This window comes from Grosmannia clavigera (genome assembly GCF_000143105.1).
Source record: "Grosmannia clavigera kw1407 unplaced genomic scaffold GCSC_113, whole genome shotgun sequence".
Taxonomy (NCBI): Eukaryota; Fungi; Ascomycota; class Sordariomycetes; order Ophiostomatales; family Ophiostomataceae; genus Leptographium; species Leptographium clavigerum.
The window spans coordinates 2,727,032-2,748,178 of NW_014040831.1; the positions used below are offsets into that span (position 1 = coordinate 2,727,032).

Consider the following 21,147-nt stretch of genomic DNA (forward strand, 5'->3'; position numbering starts at 1 on the left):
ATTGGGAAACGTATTCTGAAGGAGACTCTAAAGGGTGAAACTGCTTTTGTATTTGAGTCTTTTTGGGTTGCCTACCCAGTTCGGCATTGTGGGCAGCACAAGCCAATATGGCATTTGAGAAGGCCATCTTTAAGAGAAGAATTGGGCCTTTATTTAACAAATACTGCATGATAGCAGTTAAACTAGTAACTAACAAGTCTTGAAACACTGTGCCCTCTTACTAATCCTTTTTCGGTGTATTATCTGCCCAAGTCATAGTCGCCTCGGCCTGCGTAAGGGCTGATTCTGCATTTTGTACAGCTCTTTGGATGTGGTTAGAAACCTCGATCAAGTTGAGTTCTTTCCTTGTGCTCGATAGGTCAAGTACACATTTGTCGATGGCGTAACGTAATCCAATATGGCTAATGAACATGGCCAAATTGTTTTGCAGTTGATATGCAAATATCAAAGCTTGATAGGCGGGCCTAAGACATGCGCTCGCTTTATGTATTGCCTGGGCCACCCGCGTGATGGCACTGGTTGCAGACAAGGCTGTATCAGATTCTTGCTTTGATTGCCACCATTGACACCGGCCGAAAGAAAAATCCACATCTGCGTACAAGACTGCAACATGGCCTTGGACACTGTCGAGATGATTGTAGACACGCTGAAGCCTCGTTCGGACCTCCTCCCATTGGGAATTCCCTTCCCGGAAATAAGGCAATGTCGGAAATTTTATATCATAATCAAAAGCAACGTCGATAGAAACTTGGATGGTACGAAAACGCTCCTGGTATTCCGAAATGCTTGGTCTTTCTGTTGTTGTCATCGTTACTGCTGTAGCCGCCAAAGCTGTCGAAACAACGACAGAAGAAGCAATGTCCCCAAGCAACAACGATTCGATAGCGCTATCGAACACAGCAGTAACCATATGCACAGCTAAGGAAGCACATCTCGTTGCCGTTTGTGCGACACGGCAAACTGCATATGCGTTGAGCGTCGCAGTATAGCCCTGCAGATATTCACCATTATTGTTTGGTGCCTGTATCTTGCGAACATAAGCAAGGGAAGCCTCAATGTTGTGCAAGTTGGCCTTAGATGCCTGTTCAAGGCCGTAAACAGCCGATTTTAGAGAATCTATGGCGGCTGCTGCTTTGGCTCGGCACGCAACCTTTGCTTCTCGCTCTGGCGACCAATAAATACGTTGCTGCTTCCAGGTGCCCTTTTGTTTTTGCTGTTCTAGCATATTCTGCCGCTCCTGCCGTCCTTGTCGCCATTTTTGCCTTCGATGCAAATATATTGACTGGAACCTTTGAAGCAAACCCGCGCCTTGATTTTGGTCATGATCTGTAGTATTGATGGGGTTGCAAATTATAACTGGAGTGTCCTTGAACCTCGATGAACAGTCGCTACTTGCGAGCGATTGTGTCTTTGCTTCTTCGTCTGCCATCATGAATGAAGATTGAACAGGTACCGAATTCTTGGGGAATCAATCTTGAAGAAGTCGAGGAAGAGGAAGAGATTTTAGCTAAAGGTTTTTTTATACAGAAAAAGAGTAAGCAACACGTCGTCTAGCACAGCACTGATGAGTGATCTCGCTTTACGACCTTCTTTCGCTTTGAGAGTTTGCATGTCTGACAAATAATTCTGCCGCAACAATGTGGTATGTAGACTGCACAGGTTCTTGGTGATACTAGGATGGACTTATACAATTATTTAGTAAGGAGCGACCTATGATTTTGACGGAGGAATTGTAAAACGTAGCTGGGAGAGATGTCAAGGTCCTTGACATCAGAACCAAGCACCAGACAATAGAAGAAATGAACATCACGATTGACTTCCACGATTCGCATCTCGGTTCGACACATCGAGACCAGACAACTAAGCCTTTTTACCGGAGCAGTCATGCCCACACCTGTAATAATGAGTCCTTCGAAGTTGAAACCCCCGCCCCTTCAACCACCCAGGTCCGACTTGCCCTAGAAAAAACCCCGACGACGTTTACAAGGGACCTAATATTCCTGGTATAGACGACCCCGAGCTCGACGCACTGGTCGCCGAAAAGAGACGATACGCCCACGACAGGCCAAGCGATCGGACAACTGAATGAGACAGTCGAGAAAACCATCGGGCGACGAGTTTCGCTCTGGCTTCACTTTCGTCTGGACTTTGGTAGGGATACGTTGCTTTTAGTTATATAAGGACAGCTTTAGCGAAGCATAAGATTTTCCAATACGGCTGAAGCCCTGCGTCATATAGTTATATGGAATCTAGACTTAGTGTTATGCTACACCTCAACACCATGCAGGATCCATCCCAGGATTTCATCCTTCCCACCAGCTGCCCCTGTTTTCTTTGGACTAAGGACCTTAATCCCACCGGCTACATCCCCTGCCGCTCCTGAAAAAGGTTCTTTGACTTTACCTTCCGCACCCTTCTTGGCTTGCAGATCCACCTGACGCGGATTAAGGTCGCGGATAAGAAGCCCTCTTTGGGCCTCTATTATCTCACGTATCGCCTCAGCCTGAGATTTTGCAATATCTCGAGTAGCTTTTGCTTTCGCAATTGCTGCGAGCTGCCTCGTCCGATAGCTGTCCTCTTGGGAAATTGCATCTTCGAGATCTCTTTGGCTTTGAATAAAGTCTAGCTCGGTTATCGTCGCGTTGAAGGTCGCCTCGTGCCATTCCCGATCTAGGTTGTTGGTATGTGGCGACGCAGAAGTCCCCCAGCTTTTTCCAGCCACGTTCCCCAGAAATAAACGATGCCACCAGTTCCGCTTGCTTGCCTTGTAAATTTCAAGGACGTATGCCGTCGGCAACGAGTGCCCGTTATCCAATATGGTTTTGGCGGCGAGTTCTGCCGTACATTCTGCCTTCACGTGCGTCCGTCTGCTGTACTAAATGCCAAACAGGGCGGCGGGAAAAAAGAAAACGATGATGGCCAAACTTAGCCTGCTGTATTGTATTGTATTCTTAGCATATGCATCTTCTAGGACCAATGTTTGATCACTAACATTTCAAGCTGCGTCATCGTAAAGAGGATTACAAAGTTGTCACAACAATCTATATGACGGCGAAAGGTGGTTGCACTGTGAGGGTCTTGATACTGTGGCTGATAATCTGCGTGTTGTATTGGGTAAGAAAAGGGTACTCCGTACTCCGTACATACGTCGTAATAACACGGAGGCCTTCCTTGGTGCAGACATTTCACTGGGGCTATTCTCCACTTATATCTATTCTGTCCAATGATAGTGCGTCAAGCTTACCTTAGTCAGAATGGCCATCCCGAGCTTGACGAAGCCGTCCAGAAATCCAGAAAGAGAAACAAACGAAACGAACGAAAACGAATGATAACGAGACAGGCGAAACGGGCGGTACGCAAAAATCTGCAACCAGGAACAAGCCAAGCCCGAAAATAAGAAAGGGAGCAGCGAGATTCTAAGAAAGAAGACACTTTTCTAGTCCGAAGGCGTGAAGAAGACGACCAAAATTAGGAATCGAGTATCGTGATAAGATGTTCAAGAGGCAGATCTCCGATCAAAATTGTCCATTTAGAACACTCTACTCCGTACAGAGTAAGATACTATGTAGCGTTACCCGTACCGCGCCCCACTATATAACATGCGTAAAATGCGCACTACCTGTTATGGTGGTGCGCGTTTTCGCCCGGTTTTCGCGACCAATTTAGGTGGGGGACATCCACAAACTTTTGTGGATTCTAGGAGGTCACCTAACCCCATAAACGGATCTACCACTACTCCGTAGATACCTAGACTAGCCTTGACTGCACGATACCACTACTATGTAGCTTGGCGGCCAGCTGCACCAACGCATCATCATGGGTCATCTTGGGGGACGGCCAAGGTGTCTGTATGGCACTGGAGCATGTCCGGGGAGCAGGTGCTGACGAAAGAGCATGACTACCTGGATTCGAAGGCGACGCTGGCCGACGGAGACCCGTGCAGGCGGTTCGGACTACTTAAGATGGAGGCCCCCCCCAGATGCCGCATGTTGGCATCTTGTCACAAGCGTCTTTGCGTGCTGACGCTGACAGTTTTGTTTCTGCTGATCTCTTATTCTTTTTTGTGTATCCTCTGGCCTTCTATCTCGATTCTGCACACCAACACGAGCTCTCACTCATCCCCCCCCGGCTTTGCCACCTCTCTCACACACACGCTCGGACTCGTCCTGCCGATGGTGCTCCTGCACGGAAGCAGCCTGGTTGCCCAGGCGCTTGCGCTGCTGGGTCCGCGGGCCGACAGCCGTGCCTACACCGCACAGACGGTCTCGGCTATCAGCACGCTGCAGGGCTGGTACGACGAGGCGGATGGGCTGTGGAACGGCACGGGCTGGTGGAACAGCGCGAACCTGCTGACGACGCTGGCTGACTTTGCGCTGCTGGACGGCGACGACGCCACGCGGCTGGGCCTCACCGCCATCATGGCCAACACGTACGCGGCGGCGCAGGGCAGCGGCAGCCAGCAGACGGCCGTCAAGGTGGTCGACAGCACCGGTCTGGTCCGGTCGTCGTATGTGCGGACGGCCGTGGAGGTGGAAGCGATGCCGGGCAGCAGCAGCAGTCTCGTTGCCGTCCACGACACCTTTTCTGGCTTCATCAACAACTTTTACGACGACGAGGGCTGGTGGACGCTGGCGCTCATCCACGCCTTTGACGCGACCAACCGGACAGACTATCTGGTCTCGGCCGAGTCCATCTTTGCTGATCTGCATCGTGGCGTCTCGACCGACGTCTGCGGCGGCGGCATCTGGTGGAGCAAGGACCACACGTACAAGAACGCCATCGCCAACGAGCTCTATCTGGCGGCGGCCGCGTCGCTTGCCAACCGTGTCGCCGGAGCTGCTGCCCGCGTTAAGTACCGCGACATCGCCGTCGGCCAGTGGGCCTGGTTCCGTCACAGCGGCATGATCAACGCCCAGGGCACCGTCAACGATGGCCTCGTCATCCACGAAAACGGGTCCTGCTCCAACAACGGCGCCACCGTGTGGTCCTACAACCAGGGCGTCGTGCTCGGCGGGCTCGTCGAGCTGCATCGCGCCCTTGGCGGCGCCGATTTGTCGCTGCTGCCGGCAGCCGTGGCCATCGCCAGGGCCGGCATCGACGCCCTGTCCGCCAACGGCATCCTGCACGAGTCGTGCGAGAGCGGCGGCGGAGACTGCGGCTCGGACGGACCAACATTTAAAGGTGGGCATATTTGTTGTACCAAGGACGTGAGATTGTGTACTGACGTCCAGGTGTCTTCCTTCGAAACCTCCACTATCTTTCCCAGGCCGGTCTGTCCAGCCGGGACAGAGACTACTTCCGCGCCTACATCCTGCAAAACGCCGACTCTATCTGGCTCAACGACCGCGACACCACTACTAACGAGCTGGGCCTCGTCTGGTCGGGACCCGTGAGTGCCAACGGTGGCCCAAACACGGCCACGCATGGTTCAGCCGTCGACTGTCTGGTGGCAGCAGTTGCTGTAGTCTAGCAGGCGGACGAAGACAAGGCGTTATAAGGCTAAAGGCGATACAATTGCATTTCATAGAGACCGATTTTGCTTCTCGTACAATACTGGGTTATAAGATACTGGGTTATAAGACACGGAGTTAATTCCCATGCTTTTCCAACACTCTTTGCCACTAGACGGGATATCAGCTGAAAAGGGTTTCGCAACCAGTCTCATTACAGTTCCAAGTGCTGCTTCGCCATATAAAATATGCCCGCACTGTCCCTCGTCTCACGCGAACCTGTGATTAGTGAAGAGTCTGTTATGGAGGACATTAGCTGTAGCACAATGACATCAAGCTCTTCTGGCAATTCGTTCAATCACGTGGTCTCAGTAGTCTTCAAGCGAAAGAGCTAAGAAGCTGGCCAGACTTTCATGTGTCTGTACCGTCGGAGTTGTCGGAATTGTTGCCGTCGTCGGCGCCCTGGCTGCCGCCCGCCTTGTGCTCCTCCCGCTTTTTCTCGCGCCGCCGCAGCTTCTTGAGCCGGTTAAGCCGTTTTTTCTTCTCCAGCAGGTGTTCTTCCTTGGACTTGTGCTGCAGCTTAGCTACCGCCTCCTTCTCGAGCCGCGCCTTTTCGCGCTGTCGCAGCACGATCCGGCGCTTCTTTCCGGGGCGTCGCTTGCGCGAGGCCACACATTCGGCAAGTGGGATCGATGATGAAGCCACGGATGATGTGGACAACAGGGCCCATGGAGGCAGCTTGTTGGCGGCCTGTGCGGCCAGCTGTGGCAGGGGCGTTTTCGTCTCGTCCGGCAGCGCGCTGGCCAGCAGCGCGCGCAGCTCGCTCTGGGACACCCGCACGGTCGTGCGCGCCCGCCACGGTACCTCCAGCCCCCACGCGTTGCGCTGTCCGGCTGCCGCCTGGGCTGCGATGGTCTCGCCCGTGACGGCCGTCTGGGCGTAGCGCGCGAGCTCGGCTGCCGTCGGCTCGCTGGCCACGTAGGCGCTCAGCGGCCGCGGCGCGCTGGCCAGGCCGCCGGGCCCAGTCGCAGTATCGAGACCGTCGCCCGTGAGGACGATATCGTCGTAGAGAACCACTGTCGGGACGGCCGGCTCCGACACGGCCGCCGCTTTCCCGCTCGACGAAAACAGCCGGAAGGCGAATTCGACGCCGCCGTCGGCCGCTGAAGCTGGTTTCTCTGCCTCTTTCGACGTCTCCTCCATGGCCACATCTCCGCTCTCGTCGGGACTCTCGGCTTCGGGCGGCGTGGCTGCTGCCGGCGTCGTGAGCAAGCCAAAGTCTAGCCCGAGCGTGCGCGCCATGATCGCCTCCAGAGCAGCACGAGCTGCCGCAGCAGCATCACCGCCAACAGCTCCCGCACCCGAAAAACCTTCATTGTCGACCGACGAGTCGCCGTCGTGGTAGAGGTCCTGGCGGCGGATCCTGGGGCATGCACATCAGCATAAACGACCAGCTGCAGAGAACAGATCCTCGGACAACTCACGGCTGGGCGTTCCTCATAGCAATGTCCATTTTGCAGACAGTAACAGAGTCCCCACCACCTGTTCAGTTACATTGCCTGGCGTCTTGCATACACTGGGCGTCTGCTGGCTCGCTGTCGTCGTCGATGAGCTCAGATGCCTTTTTTCCTGGCTTTTTGTCTTAGCCAGTCAAAATTCTGTATGCACAGAGTGTGGGGTACAAATTCTCTAGCGTTGTCTGCTTACGTAATGACTTAATGTGAGCACGCGTCGCAAACGCGTATAGTGCCTTCTGAAGGGTAGCGTATATCGACCTCTAGCCGTTGTCAGCACGAAAGCATCTACACAGCGGTTTGTGTTCCGACGAGTCGACCCTGCTTGTTCGAATAACGGTGTATTTAGCTTCGCAGAGAAAATGCCCGCCGCCGCCAAGCCCGAGGAGAAGGGCGAGTCCTCGACGTCGGCAGCAAAGAAGGCGCTGGCTGCTACGTCGAATGGAACGCCCAACTACGAGCTGCCCTGGTAGGCGTCCGTTTCCTTGTGCGTGCTGAGCTGGGCCTGTGTCTGACGGGGTGCTGCAGGGTCGAAAAGTACCGGCCGGCCTTTCTGGACGACATTGTGGGCAACACCGAGACGATTGAGCGGCTCAAGATCATCGCCAAGGACGGCAACATGCCGCATATTATCATCTCGGGGATGCCGGGCATCGGCAAGACGACCAGCGTGCTCTGTCTGGCGCGGCAGCTACTCGGGGACGCGTACAAGGAGGCGGTTCTGGAGCTGAACGCGAGCGATGAGCGCGGCATTGACGTGGTGCGCAACCGGATCAAGGGCTTCGCGCAGAAGAAGGTGACGCTGCCGGCGGGCCGGCACAAGATCGTCATCCTGGACGAGGCTGACAGCATGACGTCGGGAGCGCAGCAGGCGCTGCGGCGGACGATGGAGATCTACTCCAATACGACGCGCTTCGCCTTTGCGTGCAACCAGTCCAACAAGATCATCGAGCCGCTGCAGTCACGCTGCGCGATCCTGCGCTATGCCCGCCTAACGGACGCCCAGGTCGTCAAGCGGCTGCTGCAGATCATCGAGGCTGAGCAGGTGCGCTACAGCGACGACGGGCTCGCCGCGCTCGTCTTCAGCGCCGAGGGCGACATGCGCCAGGCCATCAACAACCTGCAGTCCACCCACGCCGGCTTCGGCTTCGTCTCGGGCGACAACGTCTTCAAGGTCGTCGATGCCCCCCATCCCATCAAGGTCCAGGCCATGCTCAAGGCCTGCCACGAGGGCAACGTCGACGCCGCCCTCGACATCCTGCACGAGCTCTGGCGCCTCGGCTACTCCAGCCACGACATCATCAGCACCATGTTCCGCGTCACCAAGACTATGCCCGGCCTCAGCGAACACGCCAAGCTCGAGTTCATCCGTGAGATCGGCTTCACCCACATGAAGATCCTCGAGGGCGTCCAGACCCTGCTCCAGCTCAGCGGCTGTCTCGCCCGCCTCTGCAAGCTCAACATGGACCCGAAGCTGTTTGCGGCCTTGTCGTGAGGACGTTGGGATCGAAACGAAACGGAAAAAAAAGAAAAAAAAAAGAAAAGGACAACGGGCACCGCAGGCGTTTGGGAGCTGGGACGGATCTAGCCGAACGACGGCCTGTTCAGAGCGCATGATTTGTCATTTCACGCTATACACTGGTAGAAATGAATGTGGAGATCTATATACAAGAATAAGGTGAGAATACGATGGCACTGCTCAGTCGTCATCCAGCTCCTCCTCGAGAGCCCGCAACCGGGCCTGCTGGCGCTGCATCCGTCGCTGAAGCCGCATGCGAGCTTCGAACAGCCTCATGCGATGTTCGGCCTCGAGCATAGCACCCAGGACCATGCCGGACATTTGGAGGTATCTGCAGAGAAGAATCCAAATCGTCAGCTTAGTCAGCTTCGACAGGGCCGCAGCCACACTCCTGCGTACACCTTGAACTGGATCGTCAGCCCCCGGTAGATGGGCGACAGCGCGTGCCCGAAACCGGCCAGGACGCCCATGGCGGCGCCGTACTTGACCATGCCGTAGCCGGCGCCGTGCATGGCTTCCCAGGCGGCCTCAGCGGCCTCCTCGTCGCGCACGGTATCATGGGTGCGCATGGTGGATGGGGCGCCGGAGATGAGAGCAGTCCGGCGGTCACGGCGATGAAGAAGTCGAGTGCGGCAGGAAGTCTGGATGCCGAGATGCTCGTCTGCGCCGGGTCGCGTGATGTTGGCAGTCGTACTGAGTTGCTGAAGCTGTGTGGCTGGATGGACTTTTGAGCGGGGCTTCCGCTTGAGGCTCCACTGTATCTGCAGCTTGCAGCAGGCGCATATTTCAGCAGTACTTTGCACGGTACGGAGTACTTTTCGACTGTTACCGTCTTTGTTCCACTACAACTTCACTCTGCTCGACCTCTGTTTGACCAAGAAATCTTTTCTTTTTGACTAAATTCATACAACTAGTGTCTCGTCTCACCGCAGGCCCATCTACACACTCAGCGTCCCCTTTGTGCTGGGCACCTCGCCCTCCTTGCCGGCCACCTTGCTGGTGGCCTGCCGCATGGCCACGGCCAGCGCCTTGAACGCGCTCTCGGACCGGTGGTGGTCGTTGAAGCCGCGGAGGCAGTCGACGTGCAGCGTGATCCGCGCGGCCTGCGCAAAGCTTTCCATGCAGTGTGGGATCATCTCACAGCTGAGGTCGCCAATCTTCTCGCGCTTCAGGCCCAGCTCGATCACGGCGTACGGCCGGTTCGAGATGTCGACCACGGCACGGGACAGCGCCTCGTCCAGCGGCGCATAGGCCGACCCGAAGCGGGCAATGCCGGTGGCCGTGCCCAGCGCCTGGTGGAAGGCATAGCCGAGCGCCAGACACACGTCCTCGGCGCTGTGATGATCGTCGACTGGAAGCGCGTGAGCAGTGTTCGATCAAGCAATTGAAAGTCCCAACTCACTGTGCAGATCGCCCTTGCAGGCAATGACGAGACTCCAGCCGGCGTGCTTCGACAGCGCGTGCAGCATGTGGTCCAGGAAGCCGATGCCCGTGTGTATGCTGATGGTCTGCGACCTGCTCGCCTGCACCGCATGGCCGCCCTTCTGGCCGTCCTTGCCCGCCACAAGATCCAGCAGGCGCTGGTCCGTGTCGGGCGGAAAGGCGCCGCCGTCGAGGTTCAGGGCCAGCTGGATCGACGTCTCGTTGGTGTCGCGCGCCAGGGCCGCCCACCGAGGGACGCTTGCCGTGCTTGCTTGTGCCATGGCGGGAGATGCGGGAGGTGTGAGAGCGTGCAATGGCCGTTCGGTCGGTGCGGGAACTCGTAGTTTTGTCACAACGGTCGGCGATTCGCCTCTCCGATAAGCGATAGACTTTTTTTTCTGCCGCTTTCCAGCGAGTCGTAGCGCTGTCATTAGCCATGCGCCTGGTGGATGTAGTGGCTGGTCCTCTGTAATTCTCAGCCAATAACATGGGGACAATCGATAGACCCGCTTTAATTTTCTATCTCTCTCTTCCCGACTAACTTTTTTTTTACAACTTCTCTTTCTATCTGAATTGCAGCCTCGCCCTTCAGCACCAACACACACACATTCACAATGGCGCCGACACGGACAGTAAAGAACAAGCATGCGGCCAACAGGTCGGGCATCAAAGGCAGCAAGGCGTCCAAGATGACGCATTCGGATGGCGTGGTCAAGTCGAAGAAACCGCAGGGCAAATCATCGACTGGCGTGCAGCTCGGCGCCGGACGGTCCAAGATGATGGAGCTGCTGAAGAAGAAGAGAAAGGGCCGGGTATTCAGCGAGAAGGAGCTGGACATTCCTAAGCTCAACACGATCACGCCCGTGGGCGTGCAAAAGCCCAAGGGCAAGAAGATCGGCAAGGTGTTCGTCGACGACAGGGTGCGTTTTCGCTGCTTCAAGTCTGTTCCGCAGGATCGTGCGGTCCCATTCTAACCTTGCACAGGAGAGCATGACGACCATCCTGGCGATGGTACAGGCCGAAAAAGACGGGCAGATCGAGTCAAAGATCATGAAGGCGCGGCAGATGGAGGAGATCCGGCAGGCACGCCTAGTCGAGGCCGAGAAGAAGGAGTCGGAGCGCAAGTCCAAGCTCGAGGACACCAAGGCGTCGCTGCGCAAGAAGCGCAAGCGGAACGTCAAGGGCGCGGACGGTGACGACACCAGCGTCAACACGATGGCATCCGAGGGCACCAAGGCGACCAAGGCGAAGAAGAAGCGGGTGTCGTTTGCAAAAGAGCCCGAGACGGACGGCTGAGCGGAAGAGGAGCGAGCGGATCGGAAGATGGCAGGGGTGAGCAGCAGCAGGGTACGGCCAGAATGGCCAGACGGGCTCCGGCCGAGCCGAGCCGAGACAAGTCTAGAGAGAAGACGACAGCACGGCCAGAGCGTCTCTTGTCGGCCAAGCAGACGCCAGGAAAGGAAGACGTCGACACAACAGGCCATTCCCGGCTGGTGGCGTGTCGATGTTTTGGTTTCCTTTCTGCCCATGCACTACCTAGAAGATTGTTGTGGCCAAGCAGCTCGCAGAGATACCCAAAGTCCAATTCAAAAGTCTATGTATAGCTGCCTGCACACATGTCTATCGCAGCAAATGCAAGTCTTGTCTATGCAATGTATGAATCATGGTGAGCCTGCATCCGTCTCCGCATGGGGTCGAACGGCCCTCCCTTGGGACCGCCTTTCTTCGGTGTCGTCGTGTTGAGATCCTTTGGTCGCGGCGGAATCGCGTCCAGATCGATCTCTGTAGCGAATTTGTGCAGAAAGTTGGACACCTGTGCACAGTCAGCATGCGAGTCGAGGCCGAGCGAGGCCGGCTACCGGTCAGCTGGGGAACCTACCGGCTTTGCGTGCCAGCGGCCGCCCATCGGCTCGAACCAGGACAGGTGGCCGCCGAGCGAAGTCATGCAGAGGACGGTATAGGGATTGAGCTTCAGCTCCCCGTACGGCACCGCTTCTTCGGGGGCGATCTAATCAGTCAGAAGAGTGCCGAGGCAGGCGAACAGACAGGTCAAAGGAGCTATGACCTACCGGGTCGTCCTTGGCCTGAATGACCAGGAAGGGGATGCGGATGGCCGTGACCGAGTCTGACGAAGAAGCATCGCGATAGTAGGCGTCTTCGGTCGGATAGCCCCAGGTAGTGCATCTTTGCGGCGGCTGCTGTCAGCGGATACCAGACTGTGCGAGACGGGACAGCATGACTCACTGGACCTCCCGGTCGAACTCGTAGAGGGTGTTCCCGGCCATGATGCGGTCAAAGTTCAGGTCGGTGGTCTTCTCGAGAACGTCTCTGTGCTTGGAGATGAGCGCCTTGAGGTTTCCTGCGGTTCTGCGTCAGCCGGCCTGCCTGCCGAGTACGGTCTGTCGCGCGACATACCTGCCATGACGGACTCGTAGACGTGCTTGCCGACAAACGTCCGCTGGAGCGCCTTGTTGGAGAGCTGCAGGTCGAACGGGTTGCCGACGGCGACGGCGGCCGTCAGCGGGCAGTCGACGCCCTCCTCGCCGACGTAGTTGGTCAGGATGTTGGCGCCCAGCGAGAAGCCGAGCCCAAAGAGCGGCCGGTTCGGAAACGTCTGGCGGGCCCAGCGGGCGACCTGGCGGACGTCCCAGGTGGCGCGGGCATTGAAGAGCATACCGCTAGTAAGGGTACTGTTAGCACAGCCGCGCGCATTGATGACGGCGACGGCCCAGTCGCGGCCGTCGGCGAGCAGTGGCGCAATGCAGTGGCGCAGATACACCTCGTACGAGCCACCCGAGAGGCCGTGCAGCACGAGCAGCATGGGTCGGCAGTCGTCGGAGCCGATGTCGGCAAAAGCAGCCTCGTCGAAAGGCGCTGTCCGCGGCGGCAGCACCGCATCCTCGTCCTCGTGCGGCGCCACGGCAAAGTCGACGGCAAAGGAACCGCCGTACAGGGCGTGCGTTGACTCAAATACCCGCCGCCGATAGTAGACGTGCGGTGCCGCGTTCCCGACAGCCGTCCAGAACGTCTGCAGGTGGCCGTTGAACAGCAGCGGGTTCAGCTGGCACGGCGGCGTGCTGTCGCGACACAGCTGCGGCAGGTCGATCATGTCGCCGTCGCCGTCGCCATCCTTGTCCTTGCTCTTGCGCGTCAGCTGCAACGGCGTCGCCGAGTGCGTAAACTCGATGCTGGCCCGTCCAAACCACTCCATCCTGCCGGACTCTCTGGACCGGTTGGCCGAAACAGAACGAGGCAACGCGGGCTGCCGGGGACCGAATACGTGCGTGCCCTCGCAAACCACAGACACAAATCAGAGATCGGCAGGAGATGCAAAGCAGCGGGAGCGCTATGAAGAACCAATAACCGGCTAGACGAACTCTAGTCGCCTTGAATGCATGCTCAAGATCCAATGCCGAGGCACAAACTGTTGCCGTTTTGGGGCTAAGACAGCCACGTCTCACAAGCCACACACTGACAGCCACGCACAGCCACGGCAGCCACAGTGCCTGTCGTTGCTTGCCTTTCCAGACGCGGATCGATCCACTATTGGACTTGATTCCTTCTTATCCACACGGGACAGACGACCATTTCGTCTTCTCGCCGCTCCCCACACACCTAAACATACGCGACCCGACCCCTGGAACGCGCTCGCCGACCGCCTTCTGCGATCCAGTCCATCTCGCCCTCGAGGCGACGCCGTTCCGCCCGGCCAAACCGCTACATGCGACCACGATGAGCGGATCTCTGCCTCCGAGGCAGCACGCCTTCAATGGCCAGCAGCAGATGATGTCGGGTCCAGGCAACGTCGCTGTGCCCTACGCGCATGGCGTGTCCCACATGCCGCAGCCCGCGGCCGGCCAGTATCCCCAGGCGGGGCCGCTGCCGTCGCTGCAGTTCTACCAACAGTCCCTGCCTTCTCCCCAGCAGCAGCCACCGCAGATCCAAGGCCACCTCGCAGCTCATCCCTCACACTTTTCCCACATGGGCGCCATGCATGCGCAGCAGCATCCTCAGCATCCTCAGCATCAGCAGATCCAGCAGCTCCAGCAGCTCCAGCAGCATCCTCAACATCAGCAGATCCAGCAGCTCCAGCAGCACCAGCAGCAGCAGCTCCCGCAACTCCCACAACACTCACCAATACCTCAGCATCTCCAGCAGCCTGGTGCTCCTCAGCGATTCCAGCCGCAACAGACACCACCACAACACTTCATGCCGTATCCCGTACAGCGGTCCCAGTCGCCCATGATCCCGCAGCCCGGCAGCGCATTTCATTTCCAGCACAATGGCGTGCCGATGGCTGGCCAGATGGCGTCTCCCGCAGCCATGCCGACTACGCCCAGCCCGGTGCCGGCGCATCTACCGTCTCCCATGCAATACATCCCGCAACGACAGCCCCAGCGGCTCTCCCAGCCGCAAGTCGTCATACCGACAAAACCTTCAAACATGTATACAAGCCCATCGCCGACGCCACAGTACCAACACATTCCGCCGCCGCCGCAGCAGCAGCATCAACAGCAGCAGATTCAACAAATACAGCAAATGCAGCAACAGCAGCTACAGCAGCAAAGACAACGGCAGCAGCAGCAACAGCAGCAGCAACAACAGCAGCAGCAACAGCAGCAGCAGCAACAGCAGCAGCAGCAACAACAGCAGCAGCAACAACAGCAGCAGCAACAACAGCAGCAGCAGCAGCAACGACAACTACAGCAGCAGCAGCAACATCATCAACAACAACAACAACAACAGCAACAACAAATGCAAATGCAAATGCAACACAACCACCGACAGCAGGAGTTTCAGATTATGCCAACTGCCAGCCCTAAAGTCTTTCAACAATCGCCTCGACTATCCATGCCTTCCCCGTCTCTCCAACAGCTCTCACAACCAGTAATTCACATACCAGCTATATCCGAGCAGCAGCACTATTCACAACAACCCCAAGTTCAGCAACAGCAGCAGCACTACCAACACTACCAACAACCACCGGTAACGCCAAAAACTACTGCCAACTCCCTACCAAAACCGAGTCCGCGCATCTCGACCAAGGGCGGTGTCCAAAAGCCGCTGAAGACCCCTCGGAAACCCAGCGTTGGCAGCGTACGCGCGTCGCCCAAACCGGTTCCGAGACGGAGTCCAGCCGACGCCGCGGCCCTTCTCATTTGTGTTGCCGACGACTGCCTATCCAAGGCACAGAGCGCGGCTCCCGGACTGGCCAGGTCGCGAGACGAAGGAAAGCTCCGCGGGTACTACAAGCTCATGGCAACCGGCTTGGGCTGCCTCGACGCGGCTCTACGGAGCGGAAAATTCCCACCACGAGTCGAGGTCAAGATCCGGATTCGTTACGCCTCCATTCTCAGCGAGGAGACGGAAAATCTCATGCAGGCCGAAACGACCCTGCAGCTGGCTGTTGCGACCTGCGAGAAGGCGAGCTTGCCCTGTCCTTGGACTGCTCTTGACATGATGCTAACCGGTTACTGCAGTACCGTCTGGCCGATCTGAGGCCGTATGTCCAGTTTCTGTTTATGAAAGTTCTGTTTCGGAGGAAACCGAAAGCTGCTCTCATTGCGATCCAGAGCCATATAGAGGACTGCTCTAGTCGAGGCCATACATACTGGACATACGCCTTCCGCTTTCTCAAGGCGTTTTTCCATTTTGAAGCCGGCACTCCCGCGGACACACATGCGCTGGAGAACTTGCATGCCATCACCACCCTTGCCGAGCAGCGTGGTGACCGCGCCGTCTATGTTCTCGCATCCCTGCTGCAGGCTCTAGCGCTCTTCCGGACGACCGACGGCGATGTTGTGGAGAAGGTGCACACGTGCATCGCGGCAGCCTCCAAGTACCAGTTGGATGAGTCTGTGCACATCCCACAACTCGATGTTCTGTGGCATCTGCTAGACCTCTCCTGTAGCTTCTACCAAAAGGAAAAGGCATTGACGGACAAGATGAACATACTGCAGACGCGCCTAGAAGAACTAAAGGACTCTCCTCTGTGGACATCCGACTCGTCCGAGCTGCTTCTGCCGTTGAAACGAGACGGGACAGGATCAGCCACCACGATCAGCGAGGACACAGGCGATGTTCTCCGGCCAGGAGAAAAGTGCGATTATCTCGTCCTGGCCAGCTTCAGCAAGGTCAAGGCTTTCATTCTCGGGTAAGTCTCATGTTGATCCGTTGTCGAGCAGGACGGGTAACTAACCGGCATGCCCTCCAGCTTCACGTTCAGTGGCCTGACCCTGGCATCCAAACAGCAGCTGAACGACAGAAGGAGCATGGACTACTGGGCCGAGGCATTAAAGATGATTGCGCAGAGTAAGTTCCAGGCCAGCGAGTCGGCTTTTGTGATTTTGAGCAGCAGCACTGACAGGCTTCTGATGACAGGCGCCAACGCCAAACCAGCAACGCCCATATTCCTGCACGAGGCTGCTGACGGGGCCCGCTGGCGGGCCACCATGACGTCGTACATTCTCGTGCTCACGGGCCTGAACGCGGCTACGCACTGCGACTGGGTCAAGGTACAGGACTGCACGATGGATCTGGACAAGTCGATCAGGGAGGCCGACGACGGCCCTCTGGGCGTGCTGGCACTCTACCTCAAGGGTGTGCTGAGCCAGGGCACGGGCGAGCTGCAGGAGGCGATGGACACGTTTGAGGACGCGCAGTTCTCGCTCGTGGCGGACGCGCGGCCTTCGACCAACGAGGGCCACGTCAAGCAGGAGATTGCGCTGCTGGCGGCCATGAATCGGCTGCTGATCATGCAACTGGACCGACTGCGGAACGAGCCCAAGATCAACGAGCTGGTCGAGCAGCTGAAGCACCTGTGTGCGAGCCACACGAACCCTGAGATCCGCACGGCTTACAGCCTCGTCATGGCGGCCATCAACACGCAGCCGCCACTGTCGATGCACGACATCAAGATGCACATCCAGCAGGGCCTCAATGGGTCGACCACCAGCAGCAACGCCCAGTGCCTCAACATTGCCCTCAACACGATGCGCTACCGGCTTTTTGAGAACGTCGTGGGCGACCAGGCGCTCAAGAGCGCCAAGGCCGGGTCGACGCAAGCCAAGAAGAGCGGCAACATCCTGTGGATGAGCGTGGCCGACGGCATGCTCGCAGACACGTACGAGGTCCAAGGCCAGACGGCCCAGGCCCAGATCTCACGCCAGTCCGGTATCCAGTATGCCAACGACTCCTGGGAGAGCACTCAGGTGTAGGCGTACGACAAGGAACAAGGCGTTTTAGGCGTTTTGGATGTACTATTAGATTCCTCTTATGGGATGGTGAGAGCAGGTACAGAGTAAGATAGTGTTAGTCGGACGCCGGAAGAACAATAAAGCCGAACGAGTGACGGCTGCAAACGGTCCCAGCCCAGGCGGGAAGGCGCGCCGCAGTGGTCCCTTCCCCAAGACGGTGACCAAAAAAACTAGCAAACGGCAGAAAATTTGAAGGGCTCCAAGAAACGACTTGTATCAAAGAGCTGCTGTGCAGACCTGCTTGTGTCTCCCTCGCGACAGAGACGAGCGACCGGACGAGCGATGAGCCAATTAGCTAGCGGCCAGCGGTCTGGGCTGGCACGGTCAACCCACCTGTGCACGTCATGTCTACAGGCCTGGAGCTCGCAGCTGCAGCAGCCACCGATTCAGCGATCGATGTGGACGCAGAGCGGTGCCGCCACCCATCGGCAGTACGCAACGGCGAGGCCGAAAAAGGGATCTCCAGCAGCAAGCGAAGAGGCCGAGCCGGCTTCGTCGCCGCCGGCAAAGCGTGGCCGGCCGGCATCATCGACGAAACGGGCTCGGTCCACCATCACGACCGTGGCCCAGGCCAGCAAGACACAGCTCAAGCTCTGGCGAGAGACGCTCGTGATTCTGAAGAAGCTCGAGGCTGTGCAGGAGCGGCTGGCCGAGCAGGGACAAGGAGCCGCCGGCAGTGACCGCAACATCACGGGCGACGACGACGCCTCCCAGGTTCTGCCGGCCATCTCGGCTGCGGAAGAGGCCAGACCAGGCGCCATCAAGAAGGCCGTGGCGCTGGCCAAGTCGGCCGACAGCGATGGGCCTGACCAGGTCAAGATGCTGACGAGCGCGCTGCACCTCCTGAAGACGGTTCTCAGCACGCAGGGACAGCAGCAAGAGCAGGCCACAGACCAGTCCAAGGACAGTGGTGAGACCAACGAGATACCAGAGGGGAGGGCGAACAGGGCTACCCGCAGGAAGGCCCAGAAGAAGAAGGAGGCAGCTGAGGCAGCCACAACGTCCGAGAAGCAGCGCCCGCCCTTGGTGACGTTTGTGGCATCAAAGGACAGCGGCCCGTCCAGGGCAAAACGGAGGGCACAGGCGGCAGCACAGGCGGCAGCAGAGGCAGCAGCAGAGGTAGACGGCGGTGCAGCAGCTGAGGCAGACGCAGACGCAGACACGACAGCAACAGAGAGCGAAAAGCCGACATCGTCCAAGAAGAAGGCGACCGAGTCGCCGTACCAGGTCAACCGGGTCAATTCGAAGCACCTGGAGCTAACACCGGTGGACGAGGAAGTTCGGCCGGTCCCAAAGCTGTCGTACGGGCTCGACCGGGCGCTGTTCAATCCGGGCGTCTACCACCTGCAAGACCCGCGGTCGCGCGTGTTCAACTTCGACCCGTATCTGGCGACGATCATGCCGATCCGCGAGTTCGACTTCAACGCACTGAAGCAGTACGTGACGTCGTCCAAGGACCCGACGCTGATCTCGATGGCGGCGCGGCTGCAGAAAAAGTACTCTGGGTCGACGTCGAGCATGACGAGCATGCTGTCGCACTTCCACTTTCTCCTGTCGAGTTGGCGGCCCATCGATGCCGGCCACATGTCGCGGTCGTTCTCGGCCGAGTCGCTCAACTTTACGCGCATCACCAAGGCGCCGGCGGCCACGTTTCTGCACTGGAAGGACGGCACGTACGCCATCGACGCGGACAAGGAGTTTGACACGGCCAACATCCTCAGCATGCTGGGCAAGTCGATGGAGAAGCTGTTGACGCTGTCCAAAGACGACTTTGAAAAGTACCGGGTCAGCAAGTCGCACGAGCTGACGGACGCCGAGCGCAACGACCCCGAGGCCTTTCACTACACCACGTTTGGCGACTTTTTGATGCGGTCGCAGCTGGACGCGCACGACGAGCGGCTGCCCGGATCGGGCATGTTCGACCTCAAGACGCGGGCGGTCGTGTCGATCCGCATGGACGCCCAGGCCTTCCAGCAGGGCCTGGGCTACGAGATCCGGCAGCGGTTCGGCCAGTGGGAGTCGTTTGAGCGCGAGTACTTTGACATGATCCGGTCGGCCTTCCTCAAGTACTCGCTGCAGGTGCGCATGGGTCGCATGGACGGCATCTACGTGGCCTTCCACAACACCCGCCGTATCTTTGGCTTCCAGTACATCAGCATCAACGAGATGGATAAGGCGCTGCACGGGACCGATGACCGCACGCTGGGCGATCGCGAGTTCATGCTCAGCCTGGACATGCTCAACGCCGTGCTGGACCGCGCCACGAAGCGTTTCCCGGGCCGGTCGTTGCGGCTGCACTTTGAGACCCGTCCGTCCGAGGTGGCGCCGTTTATGTACATCTTTGCCAAGCCGGTCGAGCCGGAGGAGATCGAGGAGGTGCAGACGGCCAACAAGGCGTCGGTCGATGCGTTTGAGCAGAAGATGCTCGGCATCGTGGCAGGCGACGCCAAGAAGGAGGTGCTGACGGCGGAAACAGACGCAATCGCAGAGGAGAGCCCCTCGAGCCGGGAAGAGGAAGAGGAGGACGAGCAGGAGGAAGAGGAGGAAGAAGAGGATGACGTCGACAGCCAGAGCTTCGACGTGTGGGAGTCGATGCGGCAAAAGGTGGAAGAGACGATGGAGAACGAGACGCTTGGGATTGCGTCAGTGCGCGAGACGATTGAAGACGCGCTGGAGCAGAGCGGACTGTTGCGGGGACGGTCGCCTGACGAGACGCGCGGCTATGTGGACGCGCTGCTGGACGCGGTCACGCAGCCAGACACGGAGAAGGTAGCCGAGAGCATCCTGAACGAGGGAGAGACGAGGACGGAGACAGACGACGAGACGGGCGCCGTGACAGAGGTCCAGGACGAGGAGGCTGGCAAGGCGGCTGAAGAGACGGCCACGGCGGACAGCAGCGAAGAGCCGGCCTCGTTCGAGTCGGAGAACCCAGCGGTCGAGAAAGAAGCAGCGGCCGAAGAGACGATCGAAGAGGCCGTCGAGGTGGCGCAGGATGCAGACGACACGCCGAGCAGCAGCCAGCAGGCTGTTTCTGTTTCTGGTCCGGGCAGTCAGCGTGCTTCGGACACGATTTCGCTCAAGGACCTCATCATCAAGCTGGCCGATCAGGTGGAGGCAGCCCAGACGGACGTCGTGGAAGAGCCGGAGGAGCAGCAGCAGCAGCAGCAGCAGCAGCAGCAGTTGCAGCCACACGAAGACGACGACGGCTCCATGGCTGTCGGTGCCGAGGGTACGGACGGATACAAGAACAAGCGGTTTGAGCGGATCCTGACGGAGATGATGGTACGGTCGAAGAAGGCGGCCAAGGCGGTGGAGCCGAAAAAGGGCGGAGACGACGGCAAGACGGAGTCTTTGGGCGCAGCCAGTGGGGCGGACACGGCCGATGCCGAGCTGCTGGGCATGATCCTGACGCTGCGCAACAAGGTCAACGGACAGTATGTCGCGCGGCCGGAGCAGCTGACTAAGCACGACGCCTGGGTGGTAGAGTACGCGATCGAGGAGATGCAGCCGGCCACGCGCACGCACAGCCTGTACGAGATGGTCCGGAAGCGACGGCGGGCGCTGCTGGGCCCACGGCAGGCCAAGTCGACCGCGTTCGACCGGGACTACATGGCGCGGCTGCAGGCGCTGAGCGCCAAGGGACGGCAGTACCGCAAGGAGGAGAACCGGACGGCGCGGAAGCAGCCGGTGCGCGTGTATGGCGTGGACGAGAAGCTGGTCTGGGATGACATCTTTTCGGAGGAGGAGGAGTGATGGACGAGGAAGAGCGATGAGCGGGAAATGAAGCCAAACGAAGCGAAAGAACAGCGAACAGCGAACAGCGATGAACAACGGCAAAGAGCAGGGTGTAGGATCGTCGGTGTCTCAGCACTGTGTACATTAGAACATGATTTGGACGGACATGCTTGGGCATCTGGATCGGGGCTGTTTGTCTGGCAGCCAGGAAATACAGACATCTTCACTTGCAGTGGTGATCATGATGGCGG

At 58.1% G+C, this 21,147-nt stretch overlaps 8 protein-coding genes across 8 annotated transcripts; 5 read left to right on the top strand and 3 right to left on the bottom strand.

The window, feature by feature from the left end:
* Window positions 1-4,172: 4,172 nt before the first annotated feature.
* On the top strand, window positions 4,173-5,470 carry CMQ_3666 (glycoside hydrolase, family 76; the record flags this gene model as incomplete). The annotated part of the gene is made up of 2 exons (XM_014319604.1): window positions 4,173-5,181; window positions 5,232-5,470. The coding sequence occupies 2 exons, from the start codon at window positions 4,173-4,175 to the stop codon at window positions 5,468-5,470; spliced, it is 1,248 nt and encodes a 415-aa protein (XP_014175079.1).
* A 391-nt stretch (window positions 5,471-5,861) lies between these two features.
* On the bottom strand, window positions 5,862-6,963 carry CMQ_4172 (uncharacterized protein; the record flags this gene model as incomplete). Its single annotated transcript, XM_014320110.1, has 2 exons — window positions 5,862-6,873; window positions 6,935-6,963. 2 exons carry the CDS (start codon window positions 6,961-6,963, stop codon window positions 5,862-5,864), a joined length of 1,041 nt encoding a protein of 346 aa, XP_014175585.1.
* A 363-nt stretch (window positions 6,964-7,326) lies between these two features.
* Window positions 7,327-8,459, top strand: CMQ_3568 (aaa ATPase domain containing protein; the record flags this gene model as incomplete). Its single annotated transcript, XM_014319506.1, has 2 exons — window positions 7,327-7,433; window positions 7,493-8,459. The coding sequence occupies 2 exons, from the start codon at window positions 7,327-7,329 to the stop codon at window positions 8,457-8,459; spliced, it is 1,074 nt and encodes a 357-aa protein (XP_014174981.1).
* Window positions 8,460-8,663: 204 nt separating this feature from the next.
* On the bottom strand, window positions 8,664-10,186 carry CMQ_4036 (imidazoleglycerol-phosphate dehydratase; the record flags this gene model as incomplete). The annotated part of the gene is made up of 4 exons (XM_014319974.1): window positions 8,664-8,814; window positions 8,883-9,297; window positions 9,430-9,834; window positions 9,886-10,186. 4 exons carry the CDS (start codon window positions 10,184-10,186, stop codon window positions 8,664-8,666), a joined length of 1,272 nt encoding a protein of 423 aa, XP_014175449.1.
* Window positions 10,187-10,519: 333 nt separating this feature from the next.
* Window positions 10,520-11,201, top strand: CMQ_3772 (60S ribosomal subunit assembly export protein loc-1; the record flags this gene model as incomplete). The annotated part of the gene is made up of 2 exons (XM_014319710.1): window positions 10,520-10,825; window positions 10,890-11,201. 2 exons carry the CDS (start codon window positions 10,520-10,522, stop codon window positions 11,199-11,201), a joined length of 618 nt encoding a protein of 205 aa, XP_014175185.1.
* A 349-nt stretch (window positions 11,202-11,550) lies between these two features.
* On the bottom strand, window positions 11,551-13,116 carry CMQ_4019 (alpha beta hydrolase fold family; the record flags this gene model as incomplete). The annotated part of the gene is made up of 5 exons (XM_014319957.1): window positions 11,551-11,718; window positions 11,785-11,913; window positions 11,975-12,089; window positions 12,150-12,264; window positions 12,321-13,116. The coding sequence occupies 5 exons, from the start codon at window positions 13,114-13,116 to the stop codon at window positions 11,551-11,553; spliced, it is 1,323 nt and encodes a 440-aa protein (XP_014175432.1).
* Window positions 13,117-13,637: 521 nt separating this feature from the next.
* Window positions 13,638-17,122, top strand: CMQ_4138 (uncharacterized protein; the record flags this gene model as incomplete). Its single annotated transcript, XM_014320076.1, has 4 exons — window positions 13,638-14,324; window positions 14,781-15,311; window positions 15,386-16,059; window positions 16,120-17,122. The coding sequence occupies 4 exons, from the start codon at window positions 13,638-13,640 to the stop codon at window positions 17,120-17,122; spliced, it is 2,895 nt and encodes a 964-aa protein (XP_014175551.1).
* A 321-nt stretch (window positions 17,123-17,443) lies between these two features.
* CMQ_3761 (mitochondrial mRNA processing protein) lies at window positions 17,444-20,914 on the top strand (the record flags this gene model as incomplete). Its single annotated transcript, XM_014319699.1, has 1 exon — window positions 17,444-20,914. The coding sequence occupies one exon, from the start codon at window positions 17,444-17,446 to the stop codon at window positions 20,912-20,914; it is 3,471 nt and encodes a 1,156-aa protein (XP_014175174.1).
* Between the last annotated feature and the right edge of the window lie 233 nt (window positions 20,915-21,147).